The 17577-nt window shown below is 41.2% G+C and overlaps 1 protein-coding gene across 4 annotated transcripts in view; it reads right to left on the bottom strand.

The window, feature by feature from the left end:
- Positions 1–3948: 3948 nt before the first annotated feature.
- entpd6 (ectonucleoside triphosphate diphosphohydrolase 6) overlaps positions 3949–17577 on the bottom strand; it is an 80379-nt gene continuing 66750 nt past the window's right edge. For 3 of the 4 annotated variants that reach the window (XM_070840495.1, XM_070840493.1, XM_070840494.1), the window contains exons 3-14: positions 16336–16412; positions 15855–15998; positions 14055–14130; positions 9591–9626; positions 9246–9334; positions 7614–7693; positions 7468–7532; positions 6731–6832; positions 6484–6624; positions 5495–5551; positions 4790–4902; positions 3949–4706 (exon numbers count right to left, since the gene is read on the bottom strand). In XM_070840495.1, coding sequence (XP_070696596.1) covers positions 4623–4706; positions 4790–4902; positions 5495–5551; positions 6484–6624; positions 6731–6832; positions 7468–7532; positions 7614–7693; positions 9246–9334; positions 9591–9626; positions 14055–14130; positions 15855–15998; positions 16336–16412 — 1064 coding nt within the window. In that variant the 3' untranslated portion in view covers positions 3949–4622. The remainder of the gene's footprint in view (positions 4707–4789; positions 4903–5494; positions 5552–6483; positions 6625–6730; positions 6833–7467; positions 7533–7613; positions 7694–9245; positions 9335–9590; positions 9627–14054; positions 14131–15854; positions 15999–16335; positions 16413–17577) is intronic. The other variant, XM_070840496.1, reaches the window with a different exon arrangement.

Here is a 17577-nt window from a genome sequence, read left to right on the forward strand (position 1 = left end):
AAATTAAAAATAGTGATTTTGATGAACTGAGACTTCTCTACAAAACTAAACGAGGCAGCAGTTAAATCATGGAGAATTAAAAAACAAACAACCAAAATCAGCTAAATGCTTGCCAAAGCTAACGAGCTTAGATCTCAGCCTGTGGGATTCATGCACACTTGATACTGCTCTTAAATCACATATTTACATGTATTTCATTCTAATTAAAATTATTATTGATTTCAGTTTTAATATCAATAGCAAATATATCGACTGTAAATAATCAAAATAAAGTGTATTTTCTCAAACAATGTCCAACCTGAAGACTTTACATCTTCAGCTTTTTCTGTAAATATTATTATTTTTATTATCATCAGAGGAATTTAACCAAGACTCAGATCCACGTTGTTGGGCCTCACCACACGGTGAAGACCACATGGTGAAGACCACATGTTTCTTTGTCTGTGGGACTATGGACTCCGTTCCCCAGTGTCCCCAAGTTTCACAGATAGGTGTGAAATCACCCCTGGACCCAGCTCCACAGCCACCATTGGCCAGAGATGATTTGACCTCAGGCCAACAAAACCAAGACCCTCTCTTTTCGGATGTCTCTCCTGGAGGAGAGGCCAGCTCTTTCTACATCTCTCCCGAGGAGGAGAGACCTCTTTCCCCTCCTCTCTCCTGAAGAGGAGAGACCAGCTCTCAACTGAGCTAAGCTCTGCCTCAGTGTGGCCTGTACAGGAGCAGCCACCTCCTTCATGGTAGCGACACAAAGTCCTGCCTGAACTAAGCAGATCAGCGCCAGCAGGTACGACCCAGAGTCTGCCAGCTGATAACCAGAGCAACAGGAGCACACCAGCAAGTTAGCATCAAGCTGCTAACTAGCCAGGAACAAAGGAGCGACCGGATCCTCCAGCCTGTAGCCACACAGCAAAGGACACAGAAACCCTTTCCTCCAGCAACGAGCTGAGAAAGCAGCTCACCTCAAGGACTCTTCTTCTCCCCTCTAAGGACTGGTAACAAACTCTAACTGGGCATAATTAGCATAGCATTACTGCATACATGGTTTACCCTTGTTAATGTATTGACTTGCTTTAATGTTCATTGAGTTTGGTTATTGTGATGTGTTGTAGTTTACTGTGCAGCCATTAAGTTTAGTTAATGTTTGTTTGTTCACATAGACACAGGGTCTACATGCAACTAACCATCCTTTCTTAACCTGGCACCTTTATCTACGCACTCACACACACAGTTTACAACAGGCCTAGACTGAGGGACAAAGCTAAGCTAACAGCTACAGCACTTAGCTCTCCTTTGTTTCCTCAGCCCCACACCCCAGGGGGTCTGGCCATCACCATTTGGGCTCTCCCCCACCTTTGTGGCCTCCTATCTCACATTCCTCAGCCTAATCACACACACACACACACACACACACACACACACACACACACACACACACACACACTCTCTATTGTTTGTTAGTTAGTCATAGACACTTAGTTAGATTGTTTGTTTGATTTTTGTTCTGTTTAATAAATGTTTTAATACCTCTACCTACTTCTTTAATGTTGTACAAGGATGAATACTGCCAACCTCTACACTGTCAAGTCCAAAATCTCCAAAATCCTTCAGCTAGCTATCAATGTGGTAATTTTGGTAGTAATTATTAAATTAATTATAAAACATAATTCCAAATTGATAGTTTAGTATTTTTATGAGACTAAATCAATTAAAACGTCTGTCTTTTCCTCATTTTCCGAGGTGGTGCCCCAATTGAGGTGGACTTTATTCAAAGTTCCATTAATTTTAATAATTATTATCTTTGATAATTATTAATTATTTCTGATAGCCAAATTGAACTTTACCACTTGTTAAACCCCAACAGCGTTCACTTTGAGGATTTTTGGATTAACGGCAGACTTTGAGCTGTTCAAACACATTCACTTCAGTTTATTGCAAATTTTGTACCGAACACACAAACATGTAAAAACAGGAACTCCTTCAGAGTAGAAAACAATCAGAGTCGCTGTCGATAGAAACAGAACAAGTTTCACACCATGAGGTCAAAGACGAGAACCCAGTGTCTTGGTTCACTGGTTTGACTGGGTCAGAGGAGGAGAAAGGGAACATTTAAAAAACTTTCCTCCAAATGACCCCAGACAAACGTTTGAGGCTTCAGAATGTGATTGATGTCATGTCTTTTGTCATGTGAACAAAACTATGAACGTCTTCCAGGACAGGTCCTTCGGCTTTATTTGGCTTGGAGCTGTTTAGTTGACAAGTTCCAGGAACTCCAGTGTTTTAAACCTGGGTCCTATTTGTACATATTCTAGTGTCTAAGTGACTGGCAGGTACAAAGTGTCCAGTAGATCACCTCAGCCAGCAGCCACCAAAAAGGCTGCAATGGTCGCAACGTGATCCTTTGGGACAACTGCACCTGATCAAAGTCACCAGACTCCATTGACAAAAACAGTAATTTCACCTCTCAGAACACACAAGTTATTGGACCACCACTGACTCAGTTAGTTGGTTTGTTATTTTGTGTTACACAAATATGTGTGGATCTTTGTAGACCCTTTAAAACACCAAAATAACACATACTAACAGATTGAGGCAGCAGTAGACCAGAAACTCCTGTGTTCTGCAAGTCAAAATAACTGTTTTTGTCAATGGAGTCTGGTGTCCGGCTGTTTTTGTGGTCAAACCAAAAGGATCTTACAGTTCTGTCTCTGTAGGGATCCTTTCCATAATGTTGTCACTTAGAATAACAATCTGAGTCTGTCAGTGGCAAAAACAAACACTTTTAGTGGACATACTTTGATCAGGTGCAGCTGTCCCAAAGGATTATGTTTGCAGCCTGTTTGGTGGCTGCTGGCTGAGGTGATCTACTGGACCAATTCCAACACTTTTTGTACCTAGAATAGGGAAAAATAGGGCCCATGTTTAAGCATAGCTGCGTGCTCCGTTAATGTAGGACTTTTGACTTTGGAACCATGTCAGCATCAGATTTTTAGCAGTTTTTAGGGGGAAAAAGGACAAGACAGTACTAACAGAAAAACTGTTGATAAATTAAATGTGAAAAAGTTATTATTTTTTGATGGCCAGGGAAAATATCTGTGTGGAGGTGAACGTTACAGTCCTGCTGTTGGTAAATGGCACTCATTTACTGACCAAAGCTGAACTCAGTGATACTGAATGAATGAGTTATAAAAGTCAGTTTCTCTGGAAGTTTCAGAGGATTTTGGCCACAAAAAAAAAACAAACAAACAAAAAACTGAATAATTTTGGCACAAACATGGCAGTTTAAAACATTCAATATCAGTACAAACTATCAACAGATTCAATACATTTATAACACTTAATAAATACTCATACACTCCGTATATAAGAGGAATTTAGATGCTGAAGTGAGGATTTATAGATTAAAGGAGTTGAAAACTCAAAGCTCCTGAGGGACTTATTGCTGCTGAAGAATAAACTCTTATTAACTGATATGTGCAGCTGTCAGTCGGCTGAGTGTTTGTGGTGTGGAGTGTTTCCATGAGGTCACTTTGTTCAGAAAAAGAAGAAATCTGTGAGTTGCTGTCAACAACTTGTCCTTCAAAGCTTTAAAGAGACTCTAGTATTTCAAAATTTGGGCCCTACCTGTACATACCATAGTGGATTTGGACGTCCACTAAAAGTGTTTGTTTTTGCCACTGACAGGCTCAGATTGTTATTCTAAGTGTCTGACAACATTATGGAAAGGATTCCTATTGAGACAAACCTGTACGATCCTTTTGGTTTAACCACAAACAGACGTTATATCGCTCTCCTCAAAGTCATTACAGAACACAGGAGTTGCTGGTCTACTGCTGCCTTGATCAGTTAGTTTGTTTGTTTGTGTTACTGTGTGACTTAAGTGCTTTACTGACTCTTAAAGACACCAAAGTCTCAGAAAGGGTAAAATTAGTTTTTCTGTCACAGAAGAATGTTGCTGGTTTCACACTTAGAATAACAATCTGAGCCTGAGTTTGAGGCGATCTGCTGGACCAATTCCAACACTTTTTGTCCATATCAGTCATTTAGACACCAGAATATGTACAAATAGGGGGCAGGTTAAAAAACACAGCAGTTGTGCTTTAAATATGAACCAAAATGCAGCTGCTTCCACCTGAAGAATTTCTGAAGCAGCAGAGCATCTGATTAGACGCCAGATGTGATGTCACACACCTGACAGGTAAAGATCAGATACTGATGTGTCTGTCTGATGTTGGCTGGTGTTAGACACTGATATCAGTGGGGCAGCAAGTATGGAAGTATTATCAGTAAAATGTACCTAAAGTATCCAAAGTAAAACTATTCCTTGTGCAGTAAAATGTCAGAGCTCCTACATACAAAGCATTCAGGTGCGGTCCTGAATGTTCCACATGACCTCTGTAGCTGCGGATGTTAAATTGTCTTAATTTCTGCCCAAAGTGACATCATCTGGGACCAGCCAATAGGAGTGGCAACCTAGACACTGCTTTTTGCTTTTGTCATTGCATGAGGCTTCACAGACGTTTGGGGTCTGGGTAATGTACGAGGTCACAGTGAAAAGAGATCCAGGATCTCCTCAGAACATTCAGGATGTTTGTCCTGTGAAGGTTTTCACAATAAAAGCATCAGTGTCTCTTCAGTGACTCGATGTAATGGAAAGTTGCTCCCAGAGCCCAACTGGTCTCCACCTGGTTGATCGTCCTTGCCAGCTGTAACACATACAGAGGACAGGTGAGATCCTGGTTTAACACCCTCTGGTCCAGACTCTGACGCAGACTCTGGTGGTCCTCACCTTGAACTGTTTGTGTGGTGGGAATCCAAGCTCCTGCAGCAGGACTGAGATGTAGACCAGGTCCAGACAGAGGAAGGGACTCTGCTGAGAACTGACAGACAGACCGCTGCACACTGCAACACATCAGATTACAGAGAACATCAAAGATCAACAAGCAAGCAAGCAACTCCTGTGCTCTGTGAGGTAAAATTACTGGTTTTGTCAATGGCTTAAAATGCCAGGCTTAAAAATACCAGAGTTTAAGTACAATTTGACTTCTTACTTACTTTGTACATACACATACATATACTTTATACAGCAAGTACTTTTACTGCTGATACTCTAAGTCCATTTAGCGGATAATACTTCTGTACTTTGACTTTAGTAGGATGCTGAATGCAGAACTGCAGAACTTATAGCGGAGTACATTTACATTATTGAATTGGTACTTTTACTTCAGAGCTAAATAACTCTATGGTGAGAAAACAGCATTTAAAATCAGCAAAGAAACAACAAAAATATATCAGGTCAGCAGTTTGAGGCAGAACAGAATAAAATCAGTCTGAATTATTACAATAATCAAGCTATTGTTGGACAAGTCAGACTCTAAAATGGTATTTTAATTATTACCGCTCATTATTATAATTCTATTCTATAATTCAAGTGTCAAAAACTTGAACATAAAGGTGCAGTTCAGAGTGTTAAAGCTGGGTGGCGCCATCTCACCTCTTTTAGCTGCATCAATGTAATCAGATACACGAATGGTTCCTCCCTCCTTCTCTGCTGAACACACAACACACACAAAAAAATTAATTTTGATTGTATTAGTTTTGATTGGTTTTTAATCACTAACAAATAGCATTTTAGTGTTGAATATGGACCAACTTTTGTGTCCTATGGAGTCCATTAATGCCAAATGATAATGAAAAACTATCTCCAAATGATGACTTAGTATATTCACCTTGAGACACTCAAATCATTATTTAGGGATAGTTTCTCATTCTAATAACCGAAAAGGATGCTTTTATTTATTTGTTAATGGGCTTATGTTCATACATATGTACCACTGTGGAGGTTAGTAGAGCAGTACTGCAGTACTGCATCATGTCATATAAGCATATCATATGTTTTATTGGGTGAAAACTAGCAACAAACAGGCGATCACCGTAGGGAGTGTTTTTAGAAAGTGTCTCACAGAACAGAAAGACTTCCATTTTATTAAATGAGTCAGTCTGATTTACTTCACTTAAATACTTAAATAAAGTACAGGTGAGTCAGAGCTGTACTTCAGTACAGTACTTGAGTGAATATATTAAGCTATATTATTCCACGTCTCTGTTAAGTCTCACTAACATCTTGGTTATGTCTCACGTCTCGCTCTTATCTAGCTAACTTCTCTCACATCTCGCTTAAACCACTGAAAGCACTGTTTCTTCTAGATCTGATGTTTACATTATACATGCAAAGGATCTCGAAGTGGGATCCCCTGCGTGCAGAAACCAGGATTCTGAAACCAGGAGCTTCAGGTCACTTTTAGCATTAAAAACACGACAGGAGAGGCTCTGTGATGGCTGTTTGTTGGTGAAATGCACCCTTAGTATCGTAGTTGGCTTCTGTCCTCCATTTTTAAGGTCCACAGGCTTCAGAGACTTGAAGACAGAGATCTGTAGCCTGCAGACGAGAAGCAAGGTTTATCATTAGCATTAGCTTCCTACCAATGACTCCAAGGTCAACGGCCCGGTCGTAGTAGTAGGAGAAGGCGTAGAAGTTCATGTCCGCTGCCTCCGACGCCTTCATCACCTTCCTGTACAAAACCTTCTCCACTTTGGTCAGACACGCCTCGTAAACAGGCTCCCCTGAAATACACACAAACACACACGCTTGCCGCTACAATGTTCCTTCAGGCTCCCAGTGCATGATGAATAACTAAGTAGCCAATCAAATGGCTGTGATGGAACTCACCTGCCTTCTGTCCCTTCACAGTGTAGACGACGTCAGCATGCTCCCACCTGCCCAAGTACTCTGGAGCAAGACAGGGGCTGACCAGCTCAGTGCTAGTGCCCCCTACCACACACACACACACACACACACACACACACACACACACACACACACACACACACACACACACACACACACACACACACACACACACACACACACACACACACACACACACACACACACACACACACACACACACACACACACACACTTCAGTCTCACTGACATTTCGCTCACGTTGACTTCTCTGGCATCACAATCTGTTGTACTTCCTGGTCACTGGTGCCGTCAAGTGACAAGAAGAACTACAGGCTCCATCAGCTCAGCTAATCAGCCTGTTCTGTAGCTGTTTTAGGCTGAAAACAGTCTGCTTTAAATAAAACTGTCTAGATAAAATTATCATTATTATTATCGTTAGTAGATTATTATAGAGATAAATGGGAAAAATTCAAGATTCAAAGACACATGCAAAAAAACAGACAGACAGACAGACTGAGACATACAGGGTGGATCTGTGCTGCAGCTTCTTCCAGCAGCTAAATCGCAGCAACAGCTGGCAGCAAGGAATTAATCTTGCTGTGTGTTATTAAAAGATTAGATAATGGCTTATTTATCTGAGAGGATGGGAGGGGCAGAGATGAAAGCAAACTGAAAAACAAGAGATAAAAACAGGAGGAGTGACAGTCGGTACGTACAGGGTGAAGCGTCGACACCTCCCAGGACGGCGAGTCGAGCCGACATCAGACCCAGACCCAGATAACTGCACACAGAGCAGAACAGAGCTGAGCCGATCAGCTGGTAATCAATGAGTCCATCGACAGAACAATGTGTGTGTGTGTACCTGTGCGAGTAGACTGTGTGTGTGTGGTTGAACATCTGGAAGGACCTGATGTAGTCGATTGGTGAGGTCTGGATGGTCTTCTGCACACAAACACTCACAGTTAGCTCCCTGAGCAACCTCATGCTAACTGGTCCACAGTGACTCAGACATTTTTAAGTTTTTCCAGCACCTTATGGCTGTATTAAACTAAATATACTCAAATCAATCAGGCTGGCTATCTCCGACTCATTTCATTTCTTTATCGAAAGAACAAACTATTCAGTCAGATTTCAAACAATGAGAAGTGTTTGGATTTTGGAGTAGATCTTGGTGTACGAACCCTGGAGGTCCAGACTTGCCACACCTACTCAAAAGTCAAAAGTCAAAGTCAAAATTTGAAACCTTTCCATGACTTTTCAAGGACCCATGATGACATTTCCATGTAACGTGAGGTGGTGACAGAACAAGAAGTCATTACTTCCCTGTTCAAACTAGACACAGCTCTTTACACTGGATCTAATTAATGCTTTACAGTCACTGGATCACATCACATAAAGCTACTGAAATAAAACCTGAAATTTACATAAGAATAATATTTATTAAAAAAATGCAAGAAGCACTAAAATTCTATACTAAGAGCAAATCACATGAAAGCTGCATGAATAAAAGCCATTATTTTGCATTCAAATATTTCTGTAAAATAAGTAAATGATACATTAGTATTCAGAATCTGTGTGCCACATTAAATCAATTTAGTTCATTTTTTAATCAGAATTTTCACTAATCAAGGCACCATCAAGGTACTTAAAATTATGTCTTTGTGTCAGTTAAACAGTAATTTGTTGACGGTCTGTCAGTCAGCCTCTAGCATTCAGCCAAGACTTAGCTGAGGTTTTGAGACATGACCTAGCCAAAGACAACGCTGCCGTCGGGTCTGACATCCAGCTGAAAACTAACTTAAAGCCATACCACTGCCATGGCAACAGGAAGTGGAAAAAAATGTAAGCGATAAAATAAACAAACCATCGTCATGCAGCAATGCAGATCAGAGCAACGTTTCGCCAACACATACAGGAGAAAAATCCTCAGTGATGCTACATCACGTGTAAGATCAACAAAATTCAATGATTCTTCCAGAACTGTCAAGGATTTTACTATTTCCAGGACTTTTCCAGGCCTGGTTACTCACATTACAAGGAAATGTCTTTGGTTCTGTGGGAACTGTGGAGGTCAGAGAAGTTGCGCCCGATTTGGTGAGTTTACATCTGACTCAAGTTCAAGTAGGTGAGGAAGAGGACAAGAAGAACCTGCCACCATCTGCCACATTATTATTGGCTAAAGAGGAGAAGAAGAGGACAGAGAAGAAGCAGGAGGAGATGAGAAGAGCGATGAGATGGTGAACTGCTCTCCAATCCTTCATGTATGAAGCCTGACCTACATAGCGATATGAGGGTGTGCGTTTGGATTAGTGCAGCATTTACAGATTAGGGCCTCTAAGATGGAGCCATCCTGGTACTTTGACAGTCAACAGAGGGAGAGAGAGAGAGAGAGAGAGAGAGAGAGAGAAAAAAAAGAGTGTTCCTCTCTCTACCAATCCTTATTCTAACTCTCCCCCCTCTCTCTCTTTCTGTCATCTATGTTGCTCGCCCTCACCTCGTCCTGAGGGCTGAAGGTGATCTGAGTTGACCCGCCCCCCAGGTCCAACATCCCCACCGTGGGCAAGTCAGCACGGTGAAGATCACCTGGGGGGAGGGGAGGGGGGCAGAGAGAGAGTAGAAATAGAGAGAGAGCTGCAGCATAATCCAATAACAGGTAATCACTATTTCTTGTCCCCATTAATCTGGTTTTGAACTCTCACACACACTGACTTCAACACACACACGAAAACACACCAATAATTTATTTCCTGCTTGTGCCCATTTTCATACTAACATGTTGGCATCTACAACATTTGGGGTAGTGTGTGTGTGTGTGTGTGTATGTGTGTTGAAGTCTCACCAGTGAGGAAGTTGACAGTGATCCAGGCAGAAATCCCTGAACAGAAGAAACAGAGTTGAATCAACACCTCTGCAATAATAAATACTCTATAGAATACATATAGAATATATATACAGTGTATACACCACATATACTATATATACAGTATATACACTACTCACAAAAAGTTAGGGATATTCAACTTTCAGGTGAAATATATGGAAAATGTAAAAAGTTAATGCTACAGTGATATTATATCATGAAAGTAGGGCATTTAAGTAGAAGCATGCAATGGTCATTTCTTCATTTTAAACAATTTATTGAAAGAAAATCTAACAACAGTGGTGGGTATACCACAACAAAACATTTTCAGTGTCTCAATAAATTGGGATGTGGCCAAAGGACGTCCACTCCTCTCCTTTCTGTGACTCTTCCAGTCTCTCTGTATCACTGTTACAACCTCCTGATGACACTCTGTGACCCTCTAAGCTCAGTGAACACCTCCGTCTGAGGACTTCCTGTTTGAAGCCTCCAGTGTTGAGGTGCTGCTGATCAATAGTTAGGTGTCGTCTTGGTCTCATGATGTCAGAATGTGAACAGCATGATGAGGAGGACTGTTTAAATACCAATTCTAACTGAAGCAGGAAATGTATTGGTGATTCATGGATCAAACCTGTTGTGAATGTTGCTGTTAAGCTTCTTGTTAGAGAACAGCAGCTGGTGCAAAAAGTACTGAAACACTGAACAGCTGGACATGTGCATTCAAAGGTTTAGAGAAGGTCACATTAAGTTCACCTGGAAAGGTTAGAATGCATTTTAGGTTCATCCTGAAATTTCACCTGAAAGCCGAATATCCCTAACTTTTTGTGAGTAGTGTATATATTCAATATTAAGTATATATCCAGTACATATTTTGCACACACACTTTACATACTGTACATATACAGGACATGTACTGTGCATCTAGCTGTAGTGTGTGTATAAATACACATTACATGTTTGTAAGATTTCTGGAGGTAGCAGGTGATGTGGTGGAGTGCACGAGAAACATTTGGAGTGATTTATACAAAAAGAAAAATATGAGACCTTGTCCAGATGTTATTGTGTTGAAAGTGACGTTTAGCAGGTCTGATGCTCACTAAAGAAGCCATTTGTTTGTATGTAGTTGTTTAACTAGTACTAAGTAGTGTTGTTTGATTATTCAAGTTTTTTGTTTATCTTTATTTATTTCAATTATTTCCAGTCCACCTGAATGTTGGACAAATTAATATGTAGACCTGATGGTGGCGCTAGAGGAAAAGTCAGAGGATCAAAAAGTGATTACAGTTCATCCTGAGGGGACCATGAATGTCTGAACCACAGTCCATCACACAGTGAATGGTGAATGCTAGCTAAGATCGGATGGCTAATGACTTCCTTCAGACTGATGCTCCCTGTGTTGACTGATGGAGTGATTGATGGCGACAGGATCACACTGATGTAGGAGAAGTTTGATTAAAGCTGCTCAACACAGAAAATGAGTAAATTAAAGAGGAAGTGTCCAAGACATAAAAAGTGACATGCTGGAGCTCACCGAGGGCCAGCTCATTCAGGTCAACTCAAAGACGACATTAGTGTCTGTGGCAGAATATTATCCACTCAGCTGCTGCATTAGAGCCTTTTACCAGTGACCTCTGACCTTTGTCTACATCAGGACTGGGTGATTACAGGGCTTGATAGAAACTGTATCATAGGAGCTTTACTATAAAACTCTTACGCACAGACGTTAAGAAGCAATTTTCAAACAAAACAAACAAGTGCGGAGAGAGAGACTCGGCTTTAGGTCGGCAGGCTAAACACCGGCACTTAGCACCCTGCTGCCCCCCCACTGACCACTCAAAGGTCTGCATTAACAATAAGTCGCCTCCATTCAGGACGCTTGGAGGGTAATCTCAGCCTGGGATAAGCATCCAGGCCAAGAACGGCAGAATATCTGCGCGATAACAAGGCCGATGGAAGATGTGTCCATTAGCGGCTCGCTGACGGGGGGGGGGAAAGTGGAGCGCCAGGGTAAGAAGTTAATTCACTAATCATCAAAAGACATTTGTGGGTGAGCGGAGTAACGAGCTGATCCCACTCAGAGGAAAGGAGAAAACATTTCAGCCTCAGAAAGGGGGGGGGGGGGGGATAATCGCCCTCCCCCTCCAAGATTAAGTGGGACATTATCCACATGGCCATAATTGCTTGTATGAACTACTTTAAAAGGATTGGATTATATGAGGGAGAGCGTGGAGCATTTAAAACACTGGACCTACATGTGATTCCTGTATATACCCAACAACAGAGGTATTAGTGCAACATGGCTCATTGTGATGGCAGACAAAAAGAAAGTTCACAGCACGGCCAAAACTATGGATAAACATCTGGCAGCACTCTGGAGCTGAGGCGTCCGCATCTGGATCCAGAAGGGATCAAGTCAGTGAGGAAACTCCAGTCATACAGAACGTAGGACTATGAAAGGGTAACTCCAGTATTTTCAAACCTGGGTCCAATTTGTACATATTTTAGTGTCTAAATCACCGGTAGGTACACAAAGTGTTGGAATTGGTCCAGTAGATCACGTCAGCCAGCAGCAGCTAGACGGGCTACAGTGGTTGCAACATAATCCTTTGGGAAAACTGCACCTGATCAAAGTACGTTCACTAAAAGTGATTGTTTTTTCCACTGACAGGCTCAGATTGTTATTCTAAGTGTCTGATAACATTATAGAAAGGATCCCTACAGAGACAGACCTGGAAGATCCTTTTGGTTTAACCACAAACAGCCGTTATATCACTCTCTTCAAAGACACCAGACTCCATTGACAAAAATAGTTTTACCTCACAAAACATAGTAGTTGCTGGTCTACTGCTGCCTTGATTGGTTAGTTTTATTGTGTGAATTTGGTGTTACACTGGTGTTTAACTCCTTAAAACACCAAAGTCACACAACGGTCTGATAAAATCACTGTTTTTGTCAATGAGGTCTGGTGGTTTTGATCGAGTACAGCTGCCCCAAAGGATTATGTTGCCAAAATATTAATTTTACCTCAGAGAAAAGTATTGCTGGCTTACTGCTGCACTAATGTTATCAGATACGTAGAGTAACAATCTCAATTCCTGTGTTCTGCAAGGTAAAATGACTGTTTTCATCATTTGAGTGTGGTGGCTTTGAAAAGAGTGATATAGACACTTAGAATAACAATCTGAGCATGTCAGTGGAAAAAACAAACACTTTTGGTGGATGTACTTTGATCAGGTGCAGTTGTCCCAAAGGATGATGTTGCAGCCATTGCAGCCCGTCTAGCTGCTGCTGGCTGAGGTGATCTACTGGACCAGTTCCAACACTTTTGTTCCTACCAGTCATTTAGACACCAGAATATGAAAAAATAGGTCCCGGTTTTAAAAACACTAGAATCACCCTTTAATTCCGCGTCAGTGAATAAATACTGTAGTCCACAGAAGTATCAATTATACTCAGCTGTATACATATATATATACGCATGTACTTCGGCTGCACCATTGTGTTTTTTACAGGTAAATCATCAGTGTGGCTGCTACATGAGTTGGTTTGTCTCCTGTTTCATCTAATTTCTAATCCTACATATTGTGTAATCCTCCATATTGTGTAATCCTCTATATTGTGTAATCCTCCATATTGGCGGTGTTCGTTGGGGAAATCAGAGCTGGACCTCTGGGGTTTTTTTCCCAAAAACAAGGAAGGGAAACATCTGAGCTGCTCCACAGATTAAACAAATGAAATGATGAACTGCTGTAATCTAATAAATTTATAAAGAGATGAGGATCATGCTCAATGTGAGACCTTATGAGGGGTCACCAAACCTCCGAAAACTGCTGAAGGAGTTATCCGCTGGTTTTATGAGGTGGTTTAACTCCACTACATTCACATTTCATCACCTTTTAAGTTGACATGTTGAAATTATGATCAAACAGTTGCTTATTTCCACACGCAAAAGTCCCAGAACAACATGATCCTTTATGAGATAAAAATGTCTGCCTCTTTAGCTGCTAAATGCTCCAATATGTTCTCTTCAAAGCCTCAAATGTCATTTTAATTGGCAGAACACAGGACTTTGTGACACAATAACACAAACACACTAACCAGGCGAGGCAGCAGTAGGCCAGCAAGTCCTGTGTTCTGTGAGGTAACATGACTGCTTTTGTCAATGGAGTCTGGTGTCCTTGAAGAGACTAACGTAACGGCTGTCTGTGGTTACACAAAAAGCATCTTACAGGTCTGTCTCTGTAAGGATCCATAATGTTATCAGACACCTAGAATAACAATCTGAGCCTGAGATCTGTGATCTACTGATCTGAACATTTTTTGAACCTACCAATCATTTAGACACTAAAACATATACATATGCTATATAAAAAGAGGAGCAAGGTGTAAAAACATCAGAGTTCTTCTTTGATATAAAAAATATAAATTATAACTGCTTCATACCTTCATCAGTGCCATCCATGATGGACACGCTGTCGTCTCTTGAAAGAAACGGAGACTCCACAAACAGCGCACTCACCTGGACACAAAGGGAAGCACAGAGTGTTTCGCAAGCGCTGATTTATTTGCCCGTTAATCAATGCACCTGAACATCTCCTCCCTGTATGTTATGTCCTTGTGGAGGACTTTTGAGGCTGGATATGAAGTGACACAAAGACGTGGTGCGAACTAACTCCCAACGGCCCCAACATGTGGAGGGCACTGAAGAAGCCTGAAATAAATTCTGGACGGTGATAGAAAAAATGAAAGTATATGAAATAAAAGTAAGAACCGAAATACAAAATACAAGCTGAGCCGCTTAAGCTAAAATTACAGTTTTTGTCAATGGAGTCTGGTGACTTTGAAGAGAGCGATATAAAGGCTGTTTGTGGTTAAACCAAAAGGCTCTTACAGGTCTGTCTCTGTAGGGATCCTTTCTATAATGATGTCAGACACTTAGAATAACAAGCTGAGTCTGTCAGTGGAAAAAACAATCACTTTTTCATATCAAAAGAAAATACGGGATCTAGTATTATATAAAATAAAAAGTAAAGAAAAAAGATATTGTGTGTGTAAGGTGCAGACAGTGGAGAGGGAGGGTCGTGTAAATTTTCGTTCTATTACATTTCAATATAATAATATTTTCATATAATAACCCCCACCCATGTAATCAGCTCTGTGTTTGGCTGCATCAGGGACAGTTTGATAATAAGAGCAAAGCAGCAGATTAAATCACATTTTGGCTGCCTGCTGTAGTCCTGTTATTACTGATTACTTAAAAGATTTAATAGACTTTTTATTTTTTGGACACGATGATGATGATGCTGATGATGATAATGAAGAGGAGGAGGAGGAGGAGGAGGCATTAGTTCCCTTGCATAATGCAGAGCAGCTGAATGTGATGCAGCAGTCAGAGGAAGTCACAGCAGATTATTCGTTATTAGTGTGCCGGGTGCACAGGACAGGCTCCGGAGAGCAGCAATCAGTTTTGTGAACTGTTCAAAGATGTGATCAGAGAGTGAGGATGTGACACAAATTGATTTACCACAATGGCATGACAAAGATCGCAGACGAAAGTCCCAGATCATAGGCCCGCTCTCGTTAGGGGTAATCACCATGTGTGAATGGTTCAAAGACACAATAAAAAAGTGAAGTCTCAGTAAGTTCAGAGCGACAGTCTGCTTCCTCCGGCTTGTGTGTTACAGGATGAGGACCTGACACTCACTGAAATAACTTAGCTTGCCTGGGTCAGGTGTTGGGGAACAGGGGCAACCTGATGGCAAAATCCTCATCAGGAACAAAACATAGGTGGATGAGAGCTGAGAATATGGACCTGTTACTTTATGGATGCTTCAGCGTTCATACATCCATCTATGCTAACATATAAACTAACCAAGAAACAACTACTAATTCAGTGTTCTAACTATCACAACTAGAGATCAGTGAGGTACAACGAACGATATGTCAGAGGGCAGATATCATCATAATAATCATCATCATCATCATCATCCCCACACTTCAAGCCCTTTTGAGAGAGATACCATTAACACAAGGGCGGCTGACCTGAGATTGAAGATCATGACTCAGCTTGACACCCCGCAGCCATTTACCAAGACTAAGTAACAAGGTACCCCCTGAATGTCTACTAGAGGATGTGAACGCAGCACTACAGACAGACTACAGGGTGTGTTTATTTCTTACATTTAGTTTGACAAAGTTAAATCAATATGTGTGTGTGTGTGTGTGTGTGTGTGTGTGTCTCACCCTGTCCAGCAGGTGTTGGGCCTTCTCTCCGGGCAGCAGACGGAGGCCAGCGGTGGCCTTCAGGACCACAGGGGTGACGGTCCAGAGGGAGGGGGGGACACTGGTCTTGGCCACCTCCAGCAGCTCCAGGACTCCTGACGTACACTGAACACAACGCACACCGCATGTCACACAGCCTGTCCGTTTCTGGATATTTTCAGGTAATATCTGATTTATTTTATTATTGATTATTATCTAAACAATAAATTGATTATTAAAAATTGATAAGATTAATTTTAAGGCAATCAACTAACTATTTACTGGACTAATCCTTTCAGCTCTAAGTTTCTAATTTAAGATTTAAAATATCCATTTTGAGTTATTTGAGTTGTTTAAAAGTGGAATGAATCTTTTGTTGTATTATCATGAATAATATTTGATTTTCTTTAGCAGGTTGATAAAGTGCAGAAATATTAGTGAGCAGTGAAAGCAGCAGCTTTACCTTCTCTGGTTCATCAGCGTATGCAGACAGTCCAGGTTTGATGGCCCTGAACGTCTCGTGGGCCAGTTTGGGAGCATCTGCAGGAAAAACGACAGACATATAAAACATTTAGCTCAAAGGATTCTCCTTTTTTGTCCAACTCTGGACCCTTTGTACATATTCATATCTAAATGACAGGTAGGTACAAAAAGTGTTGGAATTGGTCCAGTGGATCGCCTCAGCGGGTAGCCGCTAAACAGGCTGCAATGGCTGCAATGTAATCCTTTGGGACAACTGCACCTGATTAAAGTACGCCTGTCTCTGTAGGGATCCTTTCCATAATGTCGTCAGATAGTTAGAATAACAATCTGAGCCTGTCAGTGGCAATATCTACAATTATGGCCCAGCGTTAAAAACACCAGAGTTACCCTTTAAACAAATCAGGATTTTTTTCCCCCACTTGTCTGAAATTATAAAGGCAATAAGTCCTCACTGTTTTACAACCACATTTAATCTAATTCTATCTTTCTAACTGACCCTGGACCTGTGCCTACATTTGAGCTGTCATTAAGCTCTTAATGACAATCCCAGTCTGTATAACTAACAGGTGCTGCCATAAGTCCGGTTAGCTCTGATGCTAACAAAGGAGCCAAAACAGCACTCAGCCTGTGTGATTTAGCTTAGCAGCTAAATGCGATAACGAAGGCATTTGGCCGAGCTCTGCAGGAAACTTTCTTTAAGCCTAATAAACCGAAAACCTCTGAAACACACTAATGAGTTTGTGTCCTGGCCCTCTGACTCTGGCAGCAGAGCCGGACTTACAGGCCGAAAGCTCCTCTTGTCTGCTGGGATTCACATCTGGTAATTAATGTTTGGGGCCAACATGTGTGGCTTTTAAATACACTAAAAGCAATTCAGTGAGGTCTGCTTTATAAACCTTTACCATTTAATCTGAAAGGATCCATATGAATCCACTTAGCATTGACTGCAGGGGTTTAACTCCCAAATATCCTGGTCCATTTCTGAAATAAATACCAGCCTTCAGTATCGGAGGCCTGTCTCTATGGACCAGTTTCCCTTTTACAAAAGATCAAAGACGTGTGCAGACATGAGCAGAAAACTCACACCGTCATCCTAAGACTCTAAGACTCCTAAGACTTTCTGGAAACTAGTATAATTACCATTTAAAGGAGACATGTTCTGTTAAATGTCTTTTTAATACCTTTCAAACATAAACATGTCAGAGACTCTCAGACTCTGACT

Source organism: Pempheris klunzingeri, chromosome 12 (genome assembly GCF_042242105.1).
Source record: "Pempheris klunzingeri isolate RE-2024b chromosome 12, fPemKlu1.hap1, whole genome shotgun sequence".
Classification (NCBI taxonomy): Eukaryota; Metazoa; Chordata; class Actinopteri; order Acropomatiformes; family Pempheridae; genus Pempheris; species Pempheris klunzingeri.